The following is a 20,940-nucleotide window of genomic DNA, read 5'->3' on the forward strand; positions in this document are numbered from 1 at the left end:
GTTCTTCAGGGTTTCGTGGTGTTATACCAACACCTGGAACAACTACACCATTCTCTTCGTGGTCCTCCAGACCGTTGTTTTCATGTGCGTTTACTGAGTTAGATAATTTGACCTGAAATCAAAGATTCTTGGACAAGAAAAAGTGTGAAAGATAACTTGCGTTATATAGTAAACCAGCAAGAAAACAATCACTATTATTTTTAGTCCCACGGTGGGCGCCACACTGTTTACATTGAAAATAGTAATTAAAATTAGATTTGATTTTGTGGTTCTAAAAATACGTGATTTATTTTTATACTAGTTGTTAGGCAGTAGATACTAAGTATGAGACTAAAAAATGAGATAAGAACTTGAAAGAAATATGTTTAGGCAAACCGAGTGATTAAGAATCGGGGCCTCGAAACAGGTTATACGGGGCCTCGAGGTCGAGCTCGATACTAAGTTGTGGACAACCGATGAAGGACTAACAGTTTTGAGAGCTTTGATGAAGGCTCTCTATGATCAATAGTGGGCAGTAAATGAAGAACAATTAATGAAACACAATAAATGTAAGCAATAAATGTAAATAATATAATCAAGAGAGAATGTGTTTAAGTTAGAGAGCAGAGAATGTTCTTCTTCTTGTATTAGATGTTGTATATGTGTAAAAAAAATGATAAGGGTCCCCTTTATATATGAGGGGGAATCCCAACATAGTACAAATACATTTATTACAAAGGTATATGGCTGGTACAACTATTTAATGCTACGGTACGGGCTCATACTAGCCTAATAGACTTGGTCAGCCTAAATCACGTGTCCTGGAACTTCCCATTTTTACATCATAACCACTGATCTGCACTGTCCCGAGGTTAATTGTTGATAACCCCTCGGGTTGAACCTCGACCATTGTCTCGAGCCTTTGGAGACGTGCCTACGAAGCGTCATAATGACTATAAAATCGGACCCTCTGATTTTTACCGCATATAGTATCATTTATGATTCTTGCTTCTATTACCGCGTCAAGGTTAGTTACGATACTTATTGAGTACATAAGGTCGGTTATACTCATACTACACTTATGCACCTTGCGTGCAGATCTTGGAGCTTGAGATGATGTGGATGACGAGAGTCGGGAGTTGGCACCGAAGAAGTACATGCGTTTCGGATATGGCTACCATTTTTCCTTGGTAGCTTTAGATTTGAATTCTGTTTATGTACATTCCAAACAGATGTTGTAATTATTTTGTATCAGTTTTGTAAATTCTAAATCTTAGTGGCTCATGACTTGTACTACCAGTCATTGGGTTTTTGTATAGAGCTTCAGTTATTTTGCATATTGACTCATATTATTTTCATTTGAACTGAGTTTATTGTCATTTGGCTTACCTAGCGGGTTGAGTTAGGTGCCATCACGACTAGTTGGATTTTGGATCGTGACAACAAGAGACTATGCTTTTGAAATTTATGTTTAATTTACCTTCCATAAAGTTATAAGTATACATTTTTTATATGATAATACGAGTTAAAATATTTGGAGCCCATTTAACAGAATGATAAAGACTCGACCCAATTTCTTTGTTAGTATGGTCAGGAAATAAGCCAATGAAGCCCCCTTTTTGCCTTGACTTCTTGCCAAACTCTTTATGATAAAATTTGGTGGGCTAGTTACTTTTTGGGAATTTATCCTATATATACTATAATAGAAATTTATTTAGCTATTTTTTCTAGGTTTTATAGTTTTCAATAAGAATCTTGATTTTTCTTACAAATTACGTACATTCCTCTTAAAAGGCTCTTACACTATTATTAGTCCCTTTAATTGAGAGATTTGATTATATCCTTTCCTCTTTCTTTTTTTCTCTCCTCTTCTCTCTATCCTTCTTCTTCTATGCAGATATGCGCCTAATTTTTTCATTTTATTTGCCTGACACACTCATTCATAAATTGGTCCATTCGAAGACCAATAATACATATGATTCTCGATCATAAATACATACAATTAACATAAGCATAGTTCTTAAGCATTTTGATACATAGCGAGACTCGATGTCAATTCAACATTGAATTATCTTCTTGTCTGAAATTCTATGGCAACAATAGCAATCATGTTTCAAAAATAATAAACAATACTTATTTTTTGTGGTGATTCCCAAAAAAGGAATCTTATACAATTTTAAAGATCCATCGCAAAAAATCACAGGAAATTTGAGAATTTCTACCTATCACGTTTCTACTCTAAAAGGCCGATACAATTATGGTATAATATTATACTTGTATCAGGTATGTTTCATATATTGATGCATCAGATAGAATGATTCTGATACAATCCTAAAAGAATTTGACACAATTTTAATACAATTACGATACAACTCAAAACCAACTCTAAACTTAAATTGATACAATATTGTATTATACTTGTATTAGTATTGTATCATGTATTGTTTTAGGTACAAATTGTGATTCAATCGTGATACAATTTTGATTTTCATCTTTTTCAAGTTTCAATCTAAAACATCCACCTAGAACCAACTCCATCTAAACTGTGTGCAATTGCTGATAATAATCAATAAGTGCAGGCACAAATCCTTTATTGTTTTAGGTATTGATGTATCAGAAATAATTTATATACAAAGCTAATACAATTATGATATAATTATCATACAATCGTGATACAATTATGAGACGTCTTCCTCTTTGAGTTTCAGTCTGAAATTTCATCTAAATCCAACTCTAAACTTAACCAATATCCTTCAAAATTGAGATATAAACCCAACGAATATTTTCGATTGTTTGCAAAAACACCCAATCTAAATAAATCACAAATTGGTAAAACTAGAATATCGAATTCAAAGCTTCATTGTCAATGGCGAACCTTCTGCTGCTATAAATTTAGAGATAATGTTGATGGATTTGTCAATGGTTGAAGCTTTTTAATGGTTGTTGGTGGAATTGATTTAGAGAAATATATAATGCTACAATTTTAGAGAGTTAGTCACTTGATTTATGTGAAAAAGAGAGGTTTTGGTTGATTTGTGTGAAAGAGAATAATTTTGAAATCTTTTGAAATTGCGAAGAAAATCGTGCTTGTATGTGGGGAATTAAGGTAGCAGACGTGGAGAATAGGAAGGGGGAGGGTTACGGTTACAACTAATCCCTAAATTTAAGGAATCCTTCTTTTATTAGGGTTTATATAGTAAGTATGGATACGCAATATAATTTTAAGGAACCTGAAGAAAAATGGTAAATGAGTTATTACTAGGTAAAATCCCTTAGTTTTTGCACTGCTATTCAAATTTTAGGCGTCGTTTGAAATATAATATAATTAAAAACTATTTACTTTTTAATTTGAAAATAAAATATGAAAGACAAAATACTCTGCATAAGACCCTCAAAGAATTTATGATATTTGGAAGAAATATGAAGAAGAATATAAAGCAAAATGCTCATAATACATGAATGGATGATGTAGAGAAGATTTCTATTTTGTGGTCATCCACATTCTGATCTCTAGAATGGCAGCAGTGATGAACAAAATAAATAGAGTAACAGCAAAACCAACATTCCAAGCAGTCCCTGCATCTCCTAAATAGATTCCATAGAAAATATTTACTGCTGCCAAAAGTATCAGAACCCTTCCCAGTGTGTAATGGTACCAATTCCAATATTTTCTCATTTTCGATTCCTTGCCTGGTCGAGCCAAAAATGCAATAACCTAACCATATAAACAAATAGGCCAGTTTGATCTACTAGAGTCAAATATTTGCTAACAATAACTGAAACAGGGTAATTGTAAATTTAGTCATAAATAAAACAAACCTGCAAGCAACCAAGAACGAGAATGAAGATGCCAAGGGCTTTGTGTCTATCAACATCAACACTAAGACGATCTTCGAGAATAAAACCACAGATAATACCCGCAAATCCAAGGAGAAAGCCAAGTGATTGAATGGTGGTGTGAGAGTAAAACCATATTGGATCATATTGCCTCAAGTATCTTGCAACCATTGCCCCTATTGGTATCACAATACCCCAGCTAAACATGTTTACGAGTCCATGACTTCTCCTCAGATTTGCATAAGGGGTCTTTGATTCACTTTGACCTGTTGCACAACATCACAAAATTATCAAGACATCTCAACTAATGAATTTATTAAATTAACATGATATTAATGCGGATGTCCTGAATTCGAGACTCAGTCATCAGCATAAGTAATATATACATTATCCGACTGAAGATGTACATCATTTACGAAACATTCTATGATAACTAGATGAGATGTACATAATAAAATAAAATATCAGGCCTACTCCAAATTCTTTTTAGTTTTTTCTCACCCGGAGTTGAATTGGGAAAAGTCCACCAAAAGGAACAGTCGTTGCAGGTGACTTCTTTAGAATAATTGGCACGTTCATGGCAGCTTAAACTTTTCTTCTTCTTTTATACTAGCGAGATTTGTTCAAAGATTGGTTGTAAATAAAATAATACCTTCTCCAACCTGAACTAAACTTAAAACGTACATTGACATAAACAGGAGTACAACTCATTCTGACATTGGAGCTAGATTACAGTTGCAATTCAATGGATGTGAGTTGTAGAAACTAGGATTTGACTTTATTGGTTTTGGATTCAGGATAAGTTTTTTATACTCCCTCCGTTTCAATTTAGATGAGTTAGTTTAGCACAGAGTTTAAGAAAAGAAAAAAAAAGACTTTTAAAACTTGTTGTCTTAAAAGCTTTGTAGGGTCATGAAATTTGTGTGGTTATAAAAGCTTCTCATTAAGGGTAAAATGAAGAGTTTAAAGTTGAATTATTTTCAATTGTAGAAATGTGTCATTCTTGTTGGAACAAACTAATAAGTAAAGTGTGTCATCTAAATTGAAATAGAGGAATTACAAATTAAGTGGACTTGTAACACAAACATTATTGGTAGTTTGGGCTAAAATTAGTGAATTTGTAGTCTAATGTTTGTATATCTACATTATTTACGTGCAGGATTAGAACACCACTAAATATCTTCCCTTTCCTTCTTGCATCTCCCTCCCCTGCTATTCCCAAACCTTGTACTAATAGAGAAGTGGGAAAACTTTACTCTAACGGTAGTGGTCAGGTCAATTTGAACTAATTTAATTTGCTATTTTCACATACACACGTATAGTTTTACTTATCAAAATTTCAAGTGATCTAAGATTTTGTCTCTATCGAAATTTGCGCTCTATCTCCATAACTTTTACCCATTTCAGTACCACTAATCAAAATATTCTGTGTGTTCTAAGTCTATATTAATCAAAATATTCTATGTGGAAGGCATGTTGAAGATAGATTATAATCGTATTATTATACATATACTGTAGTAGTTAGTGGTAGTTGATAAAGTAGTTGGTCACCGGCGATAAAAAGCCAAAACGCTTTCATCACTTGCCGCGTAGACCCCTACCCACCCCCTTGGTATGGACTTTTTAATAAACACATAAATTAACTAATTACGAGCTACAGGATGTTTAATTTTCAAATTAATTTAGCTTCAAATTAAAATTATAGAAGCTCCATGATACAATAGTTTGTAAATTTTCTCCTATCACTTATCAGTAGAGTTAAAGACACGCGACGTGCGAAGAATAGTAAAGAAAAAATTAATCATGTTAAATTAAGAAAACTTATCGAAATTTAATTTTAATTTGAATTTCGAGAAGCTTCTGGAAAAGCAACAAACATTTTCTTACGTTTTACAAGGTTATTTTCGATAAGGAAAAGTTAAGCTATTTCTTCTAAGATCATAAAGACGTCCTTTTCATTCAATAGCCCTTCTCTTATAGTATGAGGTTTTTATTCAAAAAAATAAAATAAAGTTTCTTTAAATAAAACTTTTGTTTCAGAAAATTTAAAAATTCTAAAAAGAAAGTGTAACTACCCAACTTTATTTTCCAACAAAAATCGTCTAACCCAAAAAAGGCTTTCAAAATCGAAAATATGTATTGAGTTGACCCCCCCCCCCCCCCCCCACCCAAAAAAAAAAAAAAAGAAAGAAAATGTATGAAGAGTAACTAACCAGAGGTATAATCGAGGAAGGTGGAGGTATGTTCCCGATGTTGGGACAACTGGTAGTTGACGGGGGAAGGCAGCCGTCCATTAGGGCCAAGTGAGTAAATTAAGCGATTACTGGGCATTTCAGTATTCAATTGAAAAGCCATATAAATCCTTGAATTTTCAGCTATAATAGAGGATGTCACATTCACAAGTTGAAGATTTCCCTGATCGGGCACAACTTCCTCCGGCGATTGTCCGCCCAGAAAATATCTTTTCACGGTGGAAGATCCGTCGGTGCTCACCCACCCTACAATCGCACTGGACCCCACCATTTTCCCGTCTCGTGAAAATCCCATCCCTATGTATGAATTGGAATTGGGTGCTGATAGTACAAAGCTCCATACTTTTGTATCCGTTTGCATATACTAAATAAATAATCACGAAAAGTGTTACTCCTATCCTATATAAGAAGTAAATAAATAGAGAAAGGTGTTTGTTAAAAAGACTTACTCTTAGGATATAGTTTTGTGCAGCCCATACTGAAACACAATGAAAAGAAGAAGTATCAAAGAGAGGTTTGTTTTTGAGGTTAAGATTGGAATTACATGAATCTGTGACTTGACAATCTACTTGAGAACTCAATATTTGGACGAAGAAAAACAAGGCAAAAATATTAAAACATGTCTTCATCTCTAGCTTCTCTCTCTCTCTCTCTCTCTTTTTTTTTTGTGTGTGTGTGTGTGTGTGTGTGTGTGTTTTCTCTGTTTGATAGAAAAGCAATGATTTTTAGTTAATGTAGAGAGAGAGTGAGAGGATGAAGTAGTTGACCTAGTTGATTTGTTTATGGGGAGTGGGTAGTGGGAGTATTATAATATTCGGAAACTTAATTAATTCATTTGGTAATAACATTCGTATGAAGACTAACTTACCTCTGTTTTATTTTAAGAAAGAAAAATAGTGTGATGATTGATTGAGATTGTAAATTTCTGCGTCACTGTATTTGGCTGGCGTCTCTATTCTATGGCCTACCACTGATTACAATCTAACTTTTATTTAATATCTTTTACTACGTGTTATTAATCAATAGGTAATGTAAGTAGTAATTTTTAAATGTTGTACGTATGTTACACACCTGAAATTTAAAGACAAATTCATAATACCCAAAGGATATCAATAGGAAAAAATAATACAATCGGACCTGACATAATTTTATAACCGCATTTCTTTATAGAAGCCAAAATTTTCCTACTCCGTAATACTTTAACGAAAGACTAAAGGGAAATTGGCAAATAAAGAGCAATGGGTCATCCTGAAAGAAATCTTAGCTTCGTGGCTTTGTAACTTTTTTGTGGGCCCTTTCTTTAGTAACCTCTTTTTTCACATACACCCTTCCAAAAAAAATATACAAAAGAGATGACCTTCATTTTCTTGTGACTCTCGTCAGTCGTTTGAGTTGCTTCCGTTCATTGAGTTACCAGTTATACCAAAATGTTCCAAGGGAAAACAATGTAGAGGAATTAGTACTACTATTTAAAAAAATAATAATTCTACTGTTCTGTATCAGCCAATAATAGCAGTTAATCTTTCACCCAAAAATGGACTGTTCAACAACCTCATCAAAATTAGTTAATTGGATATTCGTCTCTCTTTAGCAAGGGCCAAATGTGAGTTCTATTTACTGCATTTATTTAATTGTATTCCCAACTATCTTTCCTTGTTTAGGTTCATTTTCTTTTCTTGGACGTCACAAATTCGTTTTTGACTTTACCCGTTACTGAAATTAGGGACCATCACAGGTAAAAACTTACCTGCACCGGGTATTTACACCAGACCAATAGATATATGACATGTGTATTGCATATGGACTTCAATCATTTAACCATGGTAAATTACATGCATTCTCATCTAATTAAATTAATTAACCATAGTGAGTTACTATAATTTGGTGTAAACACTTGGTGTGGTATTATTTACGGACTATCACATTCGTACCATCAAGAATACGAAATGAAAGAGACTTCAGCACCCTAATAGAACCGAAGAACCCAGTCGGACTTCATTTCGCAAAGTTTGTTTTACATCTGATAGATGCAATCAACTTTAATTGTTTTTAGTTACTTGTATTTCATTTTGATCGTTTCCAAAACCTGCAGGTTTAAGATCTGGCAAAAATATTACCAAGATTTTAATATGTTTTAGACGCTTTTATGTGATTAGAAATTATGGGAAAGAATTGACTAAACATGCTTATGTCTAAATACACTTATTTTGTAACAGTTGGAAAAACAAAAACGACTTCAACTATATGAGCTAAAACAAAGGGGAAACAGGGGGAAAAGGGTGGGCAAGTTTCATAGGCCAAAGGAGAAAAAGGCTTATGCAGCAAAATAATGTAGATATGTAGAACTGGTTTCAGCTCTCCACCACTTCTTTGTTTCTTGAATGTTTTTCTTGCTCCCCTCATAGGGTTGGTGGTACAAGGGTATTCTTTGGCTGGTCACTCCCACCTACAATTCACCCATATTTTACTTTGTAAAGCCATTGGGAAAACCACTGAGACCCTAAACTGCCTAAACTTCTTGTATAGGATCCTAATATTTCACTAAATTAATACATTGATTTCATGTACAAGAAAACTGATTTTCGTTGGTGAGAAGTTACTTCCGCGAAGAAATGCTGTGTTGGCCTGCTGAAGACACTGCTCCATTGCTTACAGAATGGTGATGATGATGATCTGCTCTTACCCTCCGATAGAAAAGTACATAAGCAGCAGCGGACTTCACATCTTCTTCATTAATTGGTGATATGTGGCTATCATCAAAGTTGTACCATCTATTTTCATCAAGAAGCTGGCATGACGGGAAAGACTAGCGTATTAGCATATGTACATTAGTTATTAGATATTGCAAAAGGAGAGCAAATTATACTTGAGATGCTGATGCAGTACTAGGAGGCCTGTTAATGTGGCAGGATAGATTTGTAATAATTGAACATGGAAAGGGATAAATGAGATGAAAGAAAGCCTTCAATAAGCCAATTTAACCAACTTTAACACTCAATAGGATTGTATCCACGAGGACAATTTTGAAGATTTGATTACTAATTGCTCTGTTATCATTCAAAACTTAAGACTAATACTCTATGTCATGCAACAAGAGAACGCTAGCTAAAACTTCAATGAACTCAAGACAGCATTAGAGGCAATTACTCACCTTGATATGTGCGGTGTAGTGCCCACTTCCCATCCCACCATAGTGATTTGTTAGCGCATACAGTTCATAGAGCTGACGTCGAGAGTTGTTCTTGTTAGCCACGTATTTTGTCAAGTCAAAATCATGAATAGGAAAATTTACAAAAGTTTCCAGCTTATGCTTCATGGACCGGCTGTAGGAAAACCTCTTCAGGTGGATAACAAGCACTTCAGGAAGCCTCCAAAGATCCAACTTCTTACTTGCTTGTCTTCGCTCTTTGCATGTAGGACAATACCTTTAACATATATCCGCAAAACTTGATATAAGCAATAACTTAAAAAGGCAAAAGCTAACAAAGCTATCATGAGGAATGGTATGCGCAGACATCAGGCATATAATGAGCAAATAGTTGTCCTCCTTTTCGTGTAAAATTCTGGCAATAAGAGCAATGAGAACAGGAGGAAACTAACCACATATCCTCGGGGACCAATGGCTCTTCACGTAAAAAGGCTTCCAAGCAACTGTACAATGAAAGAGGTTCAGTACGGGCTTTCTTTGTCGCAGGCCCATATTTTGTGACTTCAGGCAAATTCTCTATGTAACGAGTATCATAATTTTCCAAAAGCTTCTGAGACCAATCAACAAATACAAGTATCGACATTGACGATGAGGACAATTTCACTGATTTATCTTCTCCTACAGTTAGGTCAATGCACGCATTGTTCTCATCAACCAACTGCAGAGGTAGTTTCTCCAAGTTCGCCAGTTTTGAGCTAGACATATCCTTCTGTCTCGGATCATCGTTCGGTAGACTGGAGTCTATACAGCCTTCACTAGCAGTAGCAAGACGGGATGTGTTGGCTGCTGATGTCTTAGAGCGAGAAACACAGTTAAATCCTGGATTTTCTGATCTTAGCATCGGCGAGAGCATTCTGTGAACTATCAACTGTATATCCCCCCTTGTGATGACATCATCACAAGAGATAGGTGAAACAAGAGGTGTCCCATAAGGCTTCCACCCAACACTACTTTGAGAGATTCCAATTTCCCTACAAAGAAAGGCGCAGCATTAGAAGACAGAGGATTGCATATATGCTCTCTTACTAAAATAGCATTTTGAATACCAAGGAAACTTCAACAGTGCCTTGAAGAGATGTAATGAGATACTGAAGAAAACAGGAAATGCATATTAGACCTAAAAGTGCTGCAGACTACTTTTTTCCAAAAGCTTATGGCCCTAGACAAAGTTCAGAATACAACAATGGATTATCACTTTCAAAGATGATAACTCTGCAACTACCTGCTCCAAGGAAAGTAGTAGGTTAGCATTGTACCCACTTCTTATTTCTCTTAAATACCCTTAATAATACCTGCTAGCTCATTAAAATAGAGACTTTTTGGTCTTTTGAATAAATTCATCAATTCTTCTATGAAAATCCTGACTACTGTCTCCAATTAACTCTCTGTAGAAAAATTCTGGCAGGAATCATTAGTTCAATTTTCTATTCAATTTTCCATTATTAACTGAAGATATCTCTTCCATCATTGAGCACAAGAAATATCAAAATATAATAAATTCTTCAATTTTCCAATACGTGATTCCTCATTGTTTTGGATTTTTGCTAAACCCAGCAACACACAGTGTCAAGATTAGCAAGAACAAAGGCTTCGGTCGACTTCTGGATCAGAGTGGAGGAGGCTTTGAAAGAACATTGCTTTTCGCAAAGCTCATTAGACCATGAGAAGAAACTTCTGTCTTTTGATTCTTTTTCTTTTTCCAATTGGATTTCAATTTCGTTTTCTTTTCTTTTTTGTGAATTTCATTTGAGTTAAAGTTGCGGTGAACTTCAATATGGGTCTGCGAAAGGAAGAAGGGGAGAGGGAACAACGGGAAGGGGATCTGGTGGGGAGGGAGGGAGAAGTGAGGTTTAGTTCTTGAGATGGAAGACAAAAATAGTCATTTTACTAAGGTGTTACCATTGTATCATCAGGGGTATTTAAGAGAAATGAAAAAATGGGTACAATGCTAACTTACTATAGCCATGTGTGTGTGTGTGTGTGTGTGTGTGTATATGCAGATGAAGAATATTGGACAGCACTCGATCAAATAAATCAGGAGGCAACACATTAACTGCCTATATCTAGTGGTGCTAACAAGGTACACATTATGCATACCGTTCTTCCCTACGGTGTATCAGTTGAAGAAACTTCGAGTTCTTTGCTAATTTTGGAATCTTGTAGGCCGCAAGGTGATCATCATCTTTGATAGAAGACAAAGATATTAGAGGATCTTCCAGAAAACGATGAATCAAATGGCCGCGTATCTACGAGCAGGACACAAATCAGGTGAGACCCAATTAAACATCAAGTATTTCATGCTTGAAAGGTAACTTGAGTAATCAGAGGACTACCTCAGCAAGCAAAAGTTTCTCAGTGTGCTTTAAGGAACAAGAATTACCAAGTGCCTGAATCAAGTCCCTGCAACGTCCCTGCTTTGGCACTGTAACAGTGCAAGCAGCTGGAAGTGCACTTCCATCGCAAGTGAAAATTGTTACTGTCATACTTCGTGTTGTGGCAGATTGAAGCGGCAAAGAAAGATACATGAATGGATCAAATGTTACTGAGACTTTATTACAGACAGGACACACTAGAGTTGACTTGTATTGGCCCTGTAAAATGGAAAGGGCAGATAAATTCCATAGCCATGGATGTATAAAGAAAATAACGGTCTTATTTTGTTTGCTTTTGTTTCTTTCTCTTTCTTTTTGGTTTAGATAAGTAAATACAAGTAGCACTGAAGAAACTAACAGTTTTTACATGACAGACTCTAAAAGGGGAGAGAGTGGATATCTGTTGTTGAATGCTAATCAAATAGAAACTGTTTTGCTTGAGGCATGAGAATTGCCTTAATATTTCTGAAGAAAGTAAACCTGGGATAAGAGAAGTACAGTACAGAAGAAAAAATCTGAAGCTTAGGTCTGCAATTAGCATTAAACATGGAAGTGAACTTTATAGAAGCAGAAATATTTAGCAAATATAAGATCAAATAAATCATTTAAGAAGAACTTGATAGGGAGCCAATGCCCAATAGTTCAGCAGTCGGAGCAATCGTCAAGATAATCAAATTTCTGACTCATCAAAATAGACATTTGAGAAGGCTAGCTCACAAGCCAAGCGTATGCCCCATTATTTGTCATGTATTAACATTTTCTCACAATATATTACTCACTTGGCATACATCCACAATTATGGAATCATTTCGGGCAATGTGATTTGCCCAATACTCATCAGCAACTTCTTCATCAGGTCGGCCATCTGCATCTTTCGATTTTATGTAAGGCTTGTGTTTGACACGATTTAAGTCCTCGTGAAGTCCATCCAACAAAAATGCAAGGAGTTCCTGAAGAGAAGAATTTTGGGTATAAAGAAAATCCTATTCATAGCAGGTCAAAGCAGCAATAATTTCTGAGTATATACACCACCTGAGAGTCATGCTGGTTGTATCCACTAAACTGTGGGGCAAAGCGAGCCAGCTTTGCCTTAAAAGGACGAGGGGCAACTGGAGTTCGCCCTGGTGCCCATAACTTTCGAAGTAAATCGCCAAATGCTAAAGCCAGCTCACCCTGCACATTTAGATCAAAAGTCAAAAGACAATAACTTTTCCTATTTCTAAATTATTAATGAGAAATGTTTTTATTCCTCTCTTCCAATATAGTTGACTACTTTTTCAGTATACCAACCACCTCTAGGGACATTATCTCTAGACTTGCTAATACATTTTAGCCTAAAACAATCTGTGACTAGTAAATGGCACTGCTTTAGTAAACCTTTCAGCATCCAAATCAAATTTGAGAAACTACTTTTTAAATAGTTAATTTGCCTGAAACTTACAACCATCCCCAGAGGATTTTGCCGATTTATTTCCTGATAGTAATCTTCTCGAAAGTAGCGAGCAAACTCTGGAGTATGAACAAGACATTGTATGGCGCTGTTCATGAAGCAAGTATTCCCAAGGTTCATCAACCCTGTAAGACCACAAGTAGATCCCCTCGTACTAACACCAGTACTCGCATAGGTCTTTTCTGTTCCTGAAGAAGCTAGGTGCTGTGACTGCGACAACTCTGCAATGCCATTTCTAGTTGAACCCTTGCTCAGAGACAACCCTTCAGCATTTGAGAAGTTCAACTGAGATGGTTCCACAAGAGCCACCGTTCCGTTATCTGCTGCTCCATTTTCGTGAAAAGAATTCATACCACCAGCAGAGTTACTATTAACAACCTCAACCAAAATCTGCTTCAATGCAAATCGCATTGCAAAACAGGGGAAGAAAGTCTTAGAATGCTGAGGAAAGCTTAGAAACAACAAAGTGAAAGAACACCTTCACAAAAAACAGAAGCAATATTCACTTAACTAGCAGTATTTTTCTTATTATTTCCTTAAAGAGGTTGTTGGCAATCCATTCAACATTATAATTCATTGTCAACCGGCATACTGACCTTAATGACCTTTCCACTCCATGAACTTATCATTCATTTTTATACTCAAACAAAAGAAAAAGAAAATACATGTAATTTGAATTGTGTACTAGAAATTGCACTAAAGTAGTCTTTACACTCATCAGAGCTTTCTGCTATAAACTATAACAGCTAGATTCAGACGTATATGCAACTATAAACATTCATTCGGTCATGCTGGAAATTCATAGCAGAACTTTACTCAAAAACTAATGAATAAGGTCATATTTTCCAGGGTCCATTACTTTAGAGGCCAGAAACTAGGAAACTAGACCAAAGAGAAGCAATTACTTTGGTTCTGAATAGACCCAATTGTGGACGAATCCTAACTATCTTTCCAACTAGTCTCACAAAGTTGCATGACACAGCAAATGTGTCCCTTCTCAGCAGTCATAAGTTCATACATTAGCTCTTTTGCCTTCTTTTTTTTCCTTTAATCAAAATTTGATAGGTGATCGTACGACACGACAAGAAAGCTGAACCTTACATGACTGCCATAAAGAAATATTCATGAATTTATCACAAAAGAAAAAGAGAACTACCATAAATAGATTCTGGCGTTGCATCCATCATCTTACAAGTTCTTCACTATCATGCAAAAAGCTATACTTATCAAAGAAAATAGCAAAAACAAGCCATACAGGGATGTAAATGCAGAGGGCTCCATTCCACATCTCCAAGAAGAAGTAATAGAGAGGATAATAAAGACCAGTTTATTTCTAACTTTTTCAAGATAGAGCCAAATGCTAGAGAAATATTATTTGATACTCAAACAACATCGAACAAGTAAATGTATCATGTATGTATAGCATTACTGATGGATAAAATCAAAGAACATCAAAGTTAGACCAGACTTCTAGATCCTTAACTGGTTCCTCTGTGGCAGAGATAATAGTCTTAAAAGAATTAATTGCAGCATACAGAAACATACATCCTGATCCATTTGTATATTTGCATCATCAAGTGTCTTTTCCATGTCCATCAATGCATGCTTTTGATGGCTAAAGTAATCCCAAATGCAAACCTGAAAAGGATAGAAAGGGTTCAAACTACAGAAGTGAAAAAAGCATAGTTTCTTTCAGGAACCATAGAAGGCTCAAAAAGGTATATCAATAGATCCTCTTACTAGTTCTGGGTTGAGAGAGAAAATCTCACAAGCCTTCTTATGAAGTTCTCTAATTGTTTCCTGCTCAAACAACAACAAGAACGCCCTCTTAAAAAACATCATAAGCTTAGGGGCTTCATGAACAAATAAGGATACTTTTCATGTACACTTATTTCTCTTCAATTGATTTTCACTGCCTTATTGAAAGAGGGGGCGGAAAATTGGGTTGTGTGAAAAGACAGAAATAGTCTGATGATCTTACCTTTTTACTTATTCTTATGGTAGAGCATTCATCTTTTGGCATCAGATGTAACTGAAGACGCAGAGGATAAACTTCTACGGTCAACTCAGTCTGAGAGAGGCCAGAGTTGATCACCTTCCGTGGCAATATAGGACCTCCTTCATACCTATACCAAGAAATGGTTATTCTATTTCCTTAATAGTGCTTTAACAGAAAAATGACTATTAAATTTCATAATACTTGCTTAATCCTTACTTCCTCAATATGGCTTCTCCCAATGAACCTATAATGCTTACGCAAAGCTACTGAAAAATATCTCTTATCTAAACCACGAAGTAAAGAGAGAGAACATTAAGGACTTTATCAAAAAAGGAGATAGGATTAGAGTGTTCAATAAAATGGAAAATTGGGGGCTAGCAGAGGACACGTGCCTTTAGAATTAGCAATTGTGAAGGGGAAAGAGCATTCAACAGCACCATACAGGAGGGGGAAAAAGAGGTGGTCAAATCAAGTTTCATTATTTCTTTTCTCTATATCCTTTTTCTAACTTTATTTTATAATAGTGATTTTTTTCCTAATTTTAGTTATAAATGGTGAGGAGGACGTTAATCTAGGAGCTTATAATTGAAGAAAGGACCAAGTAGCAAGTTCTCAGGACACCTTCAGTTTTGATGAAAGTTTACCATCTCCTCCAAAATTTTGGCAGAGCTATATCAGAAGAAAGTCAAGCTAAGTTTTTCTTGCATGAACTATAGTAGTTTCAAAAGAAGGATACAAATTGCATATTTACATGTCATTTTTTTGTAACTTGTTGCAGTATGTAATTTACATAGGTATGCTTAGCATATTACTTCAATCCCAGCTTACCAATGAAACTCAAAGAATTTTATTCGTAACATAAAGGAGGAAACACTTGAACCAAGTCATTTGTGCACATTTCACATCACCTAGAATTACTGCAACCCCTCGCCTTACCCAGCCCAGCAACACTGAAGGGTCAAGTAAAAGCTACTCTTCAAGGTCCATCGTCTCCTATGAAAAGTTTTTTGCCTCCAGATCTTTTTACACAACCACCATAAATTTATAGGCTTTTATTCCATAAAATACTGCAGCAGTAGAAGATCTACCTTTATATAGTTCAGAGGTCCTGTAACTACCCAAATCATGATTTCTTGGGATTCTTTACCAATTGTTCTGAATCTTTCATCTTCTCTAACTTTCAAATTTTTGCGCTCCAACGAATTAAGTTTGTGAACGTACATAACTAACATACAGCAGATAAAACCATACTAAAAAGTATAAGCAAGAACACTTTCTAAGGAAACTCACCATTCATATAGTTGATTCCACACTTCCTGAGGAAGTAATATATAATCAGTGCCTTCTACAAGAGTATCATGCAGCTCAATCCCCACATCCGAATCCCCTGAGGCTGCTTGATATATCAAGTCAGAATTATTAATGCTGGAAGGCCTCTTCAAAGCACTACCGCCTAAGAACTGATGCTCAGAAGCAGATCCATCATTTACAGTACTTGCCTGGTTTTGGTTCACATATTCCAACCATTCTTGCCACCATCTGTAGAACCCCATACAAAAATAGATTATCATTTACCCAACCGTCTTACTCCGAAGAAGAATATTTACATACAAATGCATAGAGCATATCCTCTCAGAATTTTTAAGTGACAAACTGACATTGCCCGACTAATTCAAACAATAAATACATTGAAGGCTGAAACTCGTAGAAACAGTTTCCTAAAGGGCCCAAACCTCTCAAAGACAAACCAAGGGCGAAAATGAGAAGAACATACAGAGCACAATAACGGCTTCCAAAGAAGCAAATGACTCCTCAAAGTCTGCATTCTTCTCTAAATAGATCCTATTTCAGTATGTGAAAACTCTAGATCCCAATTTTATCCACTTATTGTTCCCACGAATTAAATGAGAAATTTGCACAAGTCTATCCTGAGTCCCCCAAGGAAAGAAAGTTGCATTTCCAGAAAAAAATTAGTGAGAAAATGCAGTATAATTAATTCAAAGGTGTCAAGTTTTGCCTTTGCAGTGTCCACCAGTCATAAGAACATGGCTGGCGGCCTTAATAGTCAATGTTTTTCACAGGCAGAGAGAGCAATACCTTTATCCCTTTATCTTTATATTTTTCCTCGTTTTGGGGTCGTTGGGGGCAAAAGCCTTTACAGAAATTGGGAACCCAGATACCTTAAAAATAGCAAGAGGAATTACAGAAGTGTGTTATTTGAAACCCTACTAGGCATTGAAAATTGCGCTTAAAACCTACTAGTATTTTGCCTTCCAGCACGAGGTAGAGTTGCTTCTTTGGTGACCTGTATGCAACGGGTTTCAATTTAGCATCGTCTGGACAAAAGAACACGGCTTATAGTTTAAAGACTCAATTTTTAACAATGGTGTCCAGGGTCAGGTTGAGCACACCTCCACTATTCCACCAAGTACCAGGTACCCCCAACAACATAGGTACCAGGTAAGTAACTCTACCCACAATTTAAAGACTCAATTTTTAACAGGCAGAGAGCAAAGACTTTCCTGTTTTTCTTCCCTTTTGAGGAACCCTAAAATTGACCGGGGGATAACACTCGGATACCCTAATGGCATTCAAAAATGATCTCTTAAAAGCTATTATTTGTCCAGAATGACCCCAAGAATACGGCAAATTATGGTGCAAGAGGCCAAAAATAACGGTGATTGATTAAACAGAAGTACAAAAAAACCCTAGAAAAAAATACATAAATTAGAGCAGCATGTATAATATTTTTTTTAAAAAAAAGGGTATAAGAAAGGGGGTAAGGTACCGTTGAGTGATTAAAAAGAAAGTATCGCCTTGTTTGGTTTGGGCTTCGGCAGCAATAGATATATCTCTGATAGTGAGCTTCTCTTCCTCCGGCGTCAGCTCCTTTTTCACCACCGTCATTCCCCCTACCTCCTCCTCCTCCTCCTCCTCTTTTCTGAGGAAACTAAATACTAACGAAAACAAATCAGAAGAACGTGAAAGGGAGAAGAGTTAGATTTCTCCGACGGAAAAATTGAAAGCAGAGAGAGGGACAGCCTAAACTAAATACTGTGCTCTTTGTTTTCTCTTCTCTTCTTCTTTTCTTTCTTTGGGCAGAGTGGCACTGTTGATAATAATAGTAGCAACACACAGGTTGAGGTTGAGAGGGACAGCCTAAACTAAGTTGAGCCAAGTGCAAGGTCTGCTCCTAAATATAGTACTATTTTCTCTCTTCACATTTTTAACAAGGTTCAAGTGAACCACCCTAGACCAAGGTTTATAGCTTAGTTGTGCCTATACAAGTTGCTGTATTTGACATGGGTTCAATTTCTTACTATTCGTATTACGATTAGGGGTGGCAAAATTAATCCAAACGCATTGACTCGTCCAATTCGTTTAAGTTTTAATAGGTTTGGACTAGAATAATTTTAAAATAGATTGTTTTGGACTAGACCAAATTAACCCATATAAAATAATCAGTCCAAATAGACTCATTATGATGCCCAATGTTGACCCATGGAAATGCTCAATCTTAGAGTTCTATCTTGACTCATATTTTGATGAATATTTTTTAATTTTCTATAGTTTGGTTGGTTTAAATATTTGAAAGATATTTTTTTTATGAATTTGTTTTGTCCAATTGGAGGAAAATATTTCCCGTATTAAGAGAAGAAAAAATATTTTCCAAAACTCTTTTTCAACTTTTCCCATCTCCACCAACCCCCACCATTCTAACCCCACACACCCAACCCTTACCCCTCCACCCAACCCCTACCCCCACCCCCATCCCCACCTCACCCCCAACTCTCACCCATTGCTGCTGCTGCTACTACTGCTACTCCTATTACTATTACTATTACTACTACTATTACCACTACCACTACTACTCCTATTACTATTACTATTACTACTACTATTACCACTACCACTACCACTATTACTACCACTACCACTATCACTATCACCACCACCACTACCACTACCACTACCACTACCACCACCACCACCACCACCACTACCACTACCACCACCACTACTACTACTACCACTACCAGTACCACTACCACTACCAACACCACTACCACTATAACTACCATTACCACTACCACTATTACTACTGCTACTACCACTACTGCTACTACCACCACTACTACCACTACCACTACCACCACCACCACCACTACCACTACCACTACCACCACCATCACCACCACCACTACCACTACCACCACCACTACCACCACCACTACCACTTTCTTTTCATGATGTTGAATGATTTATTAACTAATTGTTGTTGACAAAAATAATCATCAAACATGAAAAAAAAAATCTGATAATACATAAGAAATACATTATCACAAAAGAAAAATTAACAAATAAAATTTATATCAATAAAATAAAGAATGGATACTGAGCTATTCTTTAGGTATCACAAAAAAAATATATAAGATACTCCTTTTATTGAAATGAAAGAAAATACATATTCTACGATATTAAAAAAAATATTCTTTTTGTTGAAATAAACGAAAATACTTTTTCTACAACAGGAAAAGAAAATACTCATTTTGTGAAAAAGAAAATACTTTTTCTACATCATAAAAAGAAAGTACTCTTTTTGTTGAAATAAAAGAAAATACTTTTTCTACAACATGAAAAGAAATAATTTATTTTATGAAAAAAAATTCACATCATGAAAAGAAAGTACTTATTTTATTGAAATGAAAGAAAATACTTTTTCTACATCATAAAAAGAAAAAGAAATTTTGTTGAAATGAAAAAGAAAATACTCTATCTTCAACACTAAAGAAGATACTTTTTCTACAACAGGAAAAGAAAGTACTCATTTTGTGAAAAAGAAAATATTTTTTGTACATCATGAATAGAAAGTACTCTTTTTGTTGATACAAAAGAAAATATTTTTTCTACAACATGTAAAGAAAGTACTCATTTTGTGAAAAAGAATACTTTTTCTACATCATGAAAAGAAAGTATTTTTTTTTTGTTGAAATAAAAGAAAATATTTTTTCTACAACATGAAAAGAAAGAATTCATTTTATGAAAAAAAAATCTACATCATGAAAAGAAAGTACTTTTTTATTGAAATGAAAGAAAATACTTTTTTTACATCATAAAAAAATTGTATTTTGTTGAAATGAAAAAGAAAATACTCTATTTACAACACTAAAGAAAATACTTTTTCTACAATAAAAAAAGAAAGTACTCATTTTGTGAAAAAGAAAATATTTTTTGTACAACATGAATAGAAAGTACTCTTTTTGTTGAGACAAAAAAAAATATTTTTTTGTACATCATGAATAGAAAATACTCTTTTTGTTGAGACAAAAGAAAATATTTTTTCTACAACATGTAAAGAAAGTACTCATTTTATGAAAAAGAAAATACTCTATCCACATCATTAAAAGAAAGTACTCTATTTAGGGTGAGGTTGGAGGTTGGGGTGGGTGGGAGTTCTAATTTTACTTCTTTTTTATTGTTCTGATTTTTATTAGTATTATAAGATGAAAAACTATCAAATAAAATTTTTAATCCAAATTGAGGAAAGAAATCATTTGGCATGAATTGATATTTATTCCAAAACATAAGATAATTTTTAGATATGCTTGTGTAAAAGTTGAGAACATTGCAAAGATTTGGATCAATTTGGGTGGGTTGAGTTACAACCCATTGTTTAACCCATTTTGACCCAGCACATCTTAATCTAAGTGAGCTTTGGGCAAGGTTGGGCAATGATCCATTTAATGAGTCAACCCATCTTGACGAACCCAAATACAACCCAAATAGCTCATTTGCCACCCCTAATTACGAGCTCAAAGTCTATAGGTCGTAACTAATACTAA

The 20,940-nt window shown here is 35.2% G+C and overlaps 2 protein-coding genes across 3 annotated transcripts; both read right to left on the reverse strand.

The window, feature by feature from the left end:
- Positions 1-3,362: 3,362 nt before the first annotated feature.
- Positions 3,363-6,840, reverse strand: LOC107778420 (cytochrome b561 and DOMON domain-containing protein At3g07570-like). The gene is made up of 4 exons (XM_075222961.1): positions 6,518-6,840; positions 6,030-6,432; positions 3,799-4,082; positions 3,363-3,694 (listed from the first exon to the last, which is right to left on the reverse strand). The coding sequence occupies exons 1-4, from the start codon at positions 6,695-6,697 to the stop codon at positions 3,461-3,463; spliced, it is 1,101 nt and encodes a 366-aa protein (XP_075079062.1). The 5' UTR covers positions 6,698-6,840; the 3' UTR covers positions 3,363-3,460.
- A 1,523-nt stretch (positions 6,841-8,363) lies between these two features.
- Positions 8,364-18,330, reverse strand: LOC107778421 (ubiquitin carboxyl-terminal hydrolase 5). 2 transcript variants are annotated; one of them, XM_075222958.1, is made up of 14 exons: positions 17,886-18,268; positions 16,597-16,636; positions 16,388-16,490; positions 15,080-15,224; positions 14,839-14,898; positions 14,644-14,736; positions 13,090-13,488; positions 12,681-12,821; positions 12,428-12,598; positions 11,610-11,867; positions 11,374-11,522; positions 9,669-10,247; positions 9,220-9,493; positions 8,364-8,856 (listed from the first exon to the last, which is right to left on the reverse strand). In XM_075222958.1, the coding sequence occupies exons 2-14, from the start codon at positions 16,634-16,636 to the stop codon at positions 8,665-8,667; spliced, it is 2,604 nt and encodes an 867-aa protein (XP_075079059.1). In that variant the 5' UTR covers positions 17,886-18,268; the 3' UTR covers positions 8,364-8,664. The 2 variants fall into 2 exon arrangements, with proteins under 2 accessions (XP_075079059.1, XP_016454159.2); XM_016598673.2 differs by having other exon boundaries at positions 16,388-16,636; positions 17,886-18,330.
- Between the last annotated feature and the right edge of the window lie 2,610 nt (positions 18,331-20,940).

The sequence above is a fragment of the Nicotiana tabacum genome, chromosome 10 (genome assembly GCF_000715075.1).
Source record: "Nicotiana tabacum cultivar K326 chromosome 10, ASM71507v2, whole genome shotgun sequence".
NCBI lineage: Eukaryota > Viridiplantae > Streptophyta > Magnoliopsida > Solanales > Solanaceae > Nicotiana > Nicotiana tabacum.

Bases quoted from the DNA above. Each gene is read 5' to 3' on its own strand.
- LOC107778420 (XM_075222961.1), bottom strand. From the start codon at position 6,697: ATGAAGACATGTTTTAATATTTTTGCCTTGTTTTTCTTCGTCCAAATA. The intron at 6,433-6,517 runs GTAAGTCTTTTT...TTATTTATTTAG, and splicing joins CACAAAACTATATCCTAAGA to TATATGCAAACGGATACAAA. The intron at 4,083-6,029 runs GTTAGTTACTCT...GTTGTGCAACAG, and splicing joins CTTCCTCGATTATACCTCTG to GTCAAAGTGAATCAAAGACC.
- LOC107778421 (XM_016598673.2), bottom strand. From the start codon at position 18,004: ATGACGGTGGTGAAAAAGGAGCTGACGCCGGAGGAAGAGAAGCTCACT. The intron at 16,637-17,885 runs GTACCTTACCCC...GGGGTTCTACAG, and splicing joins TTCTTTTTAATCACTCAACG to ATGGTGGCAAGAATGGTTGG. The intron at 14,899-15,079 runs GTAAGATCATCA...TTGTTTGAGCAG, and splicing joins CCATAAGAATAAGTAAAAAG to GAAACAATTAGAGAACTTCA.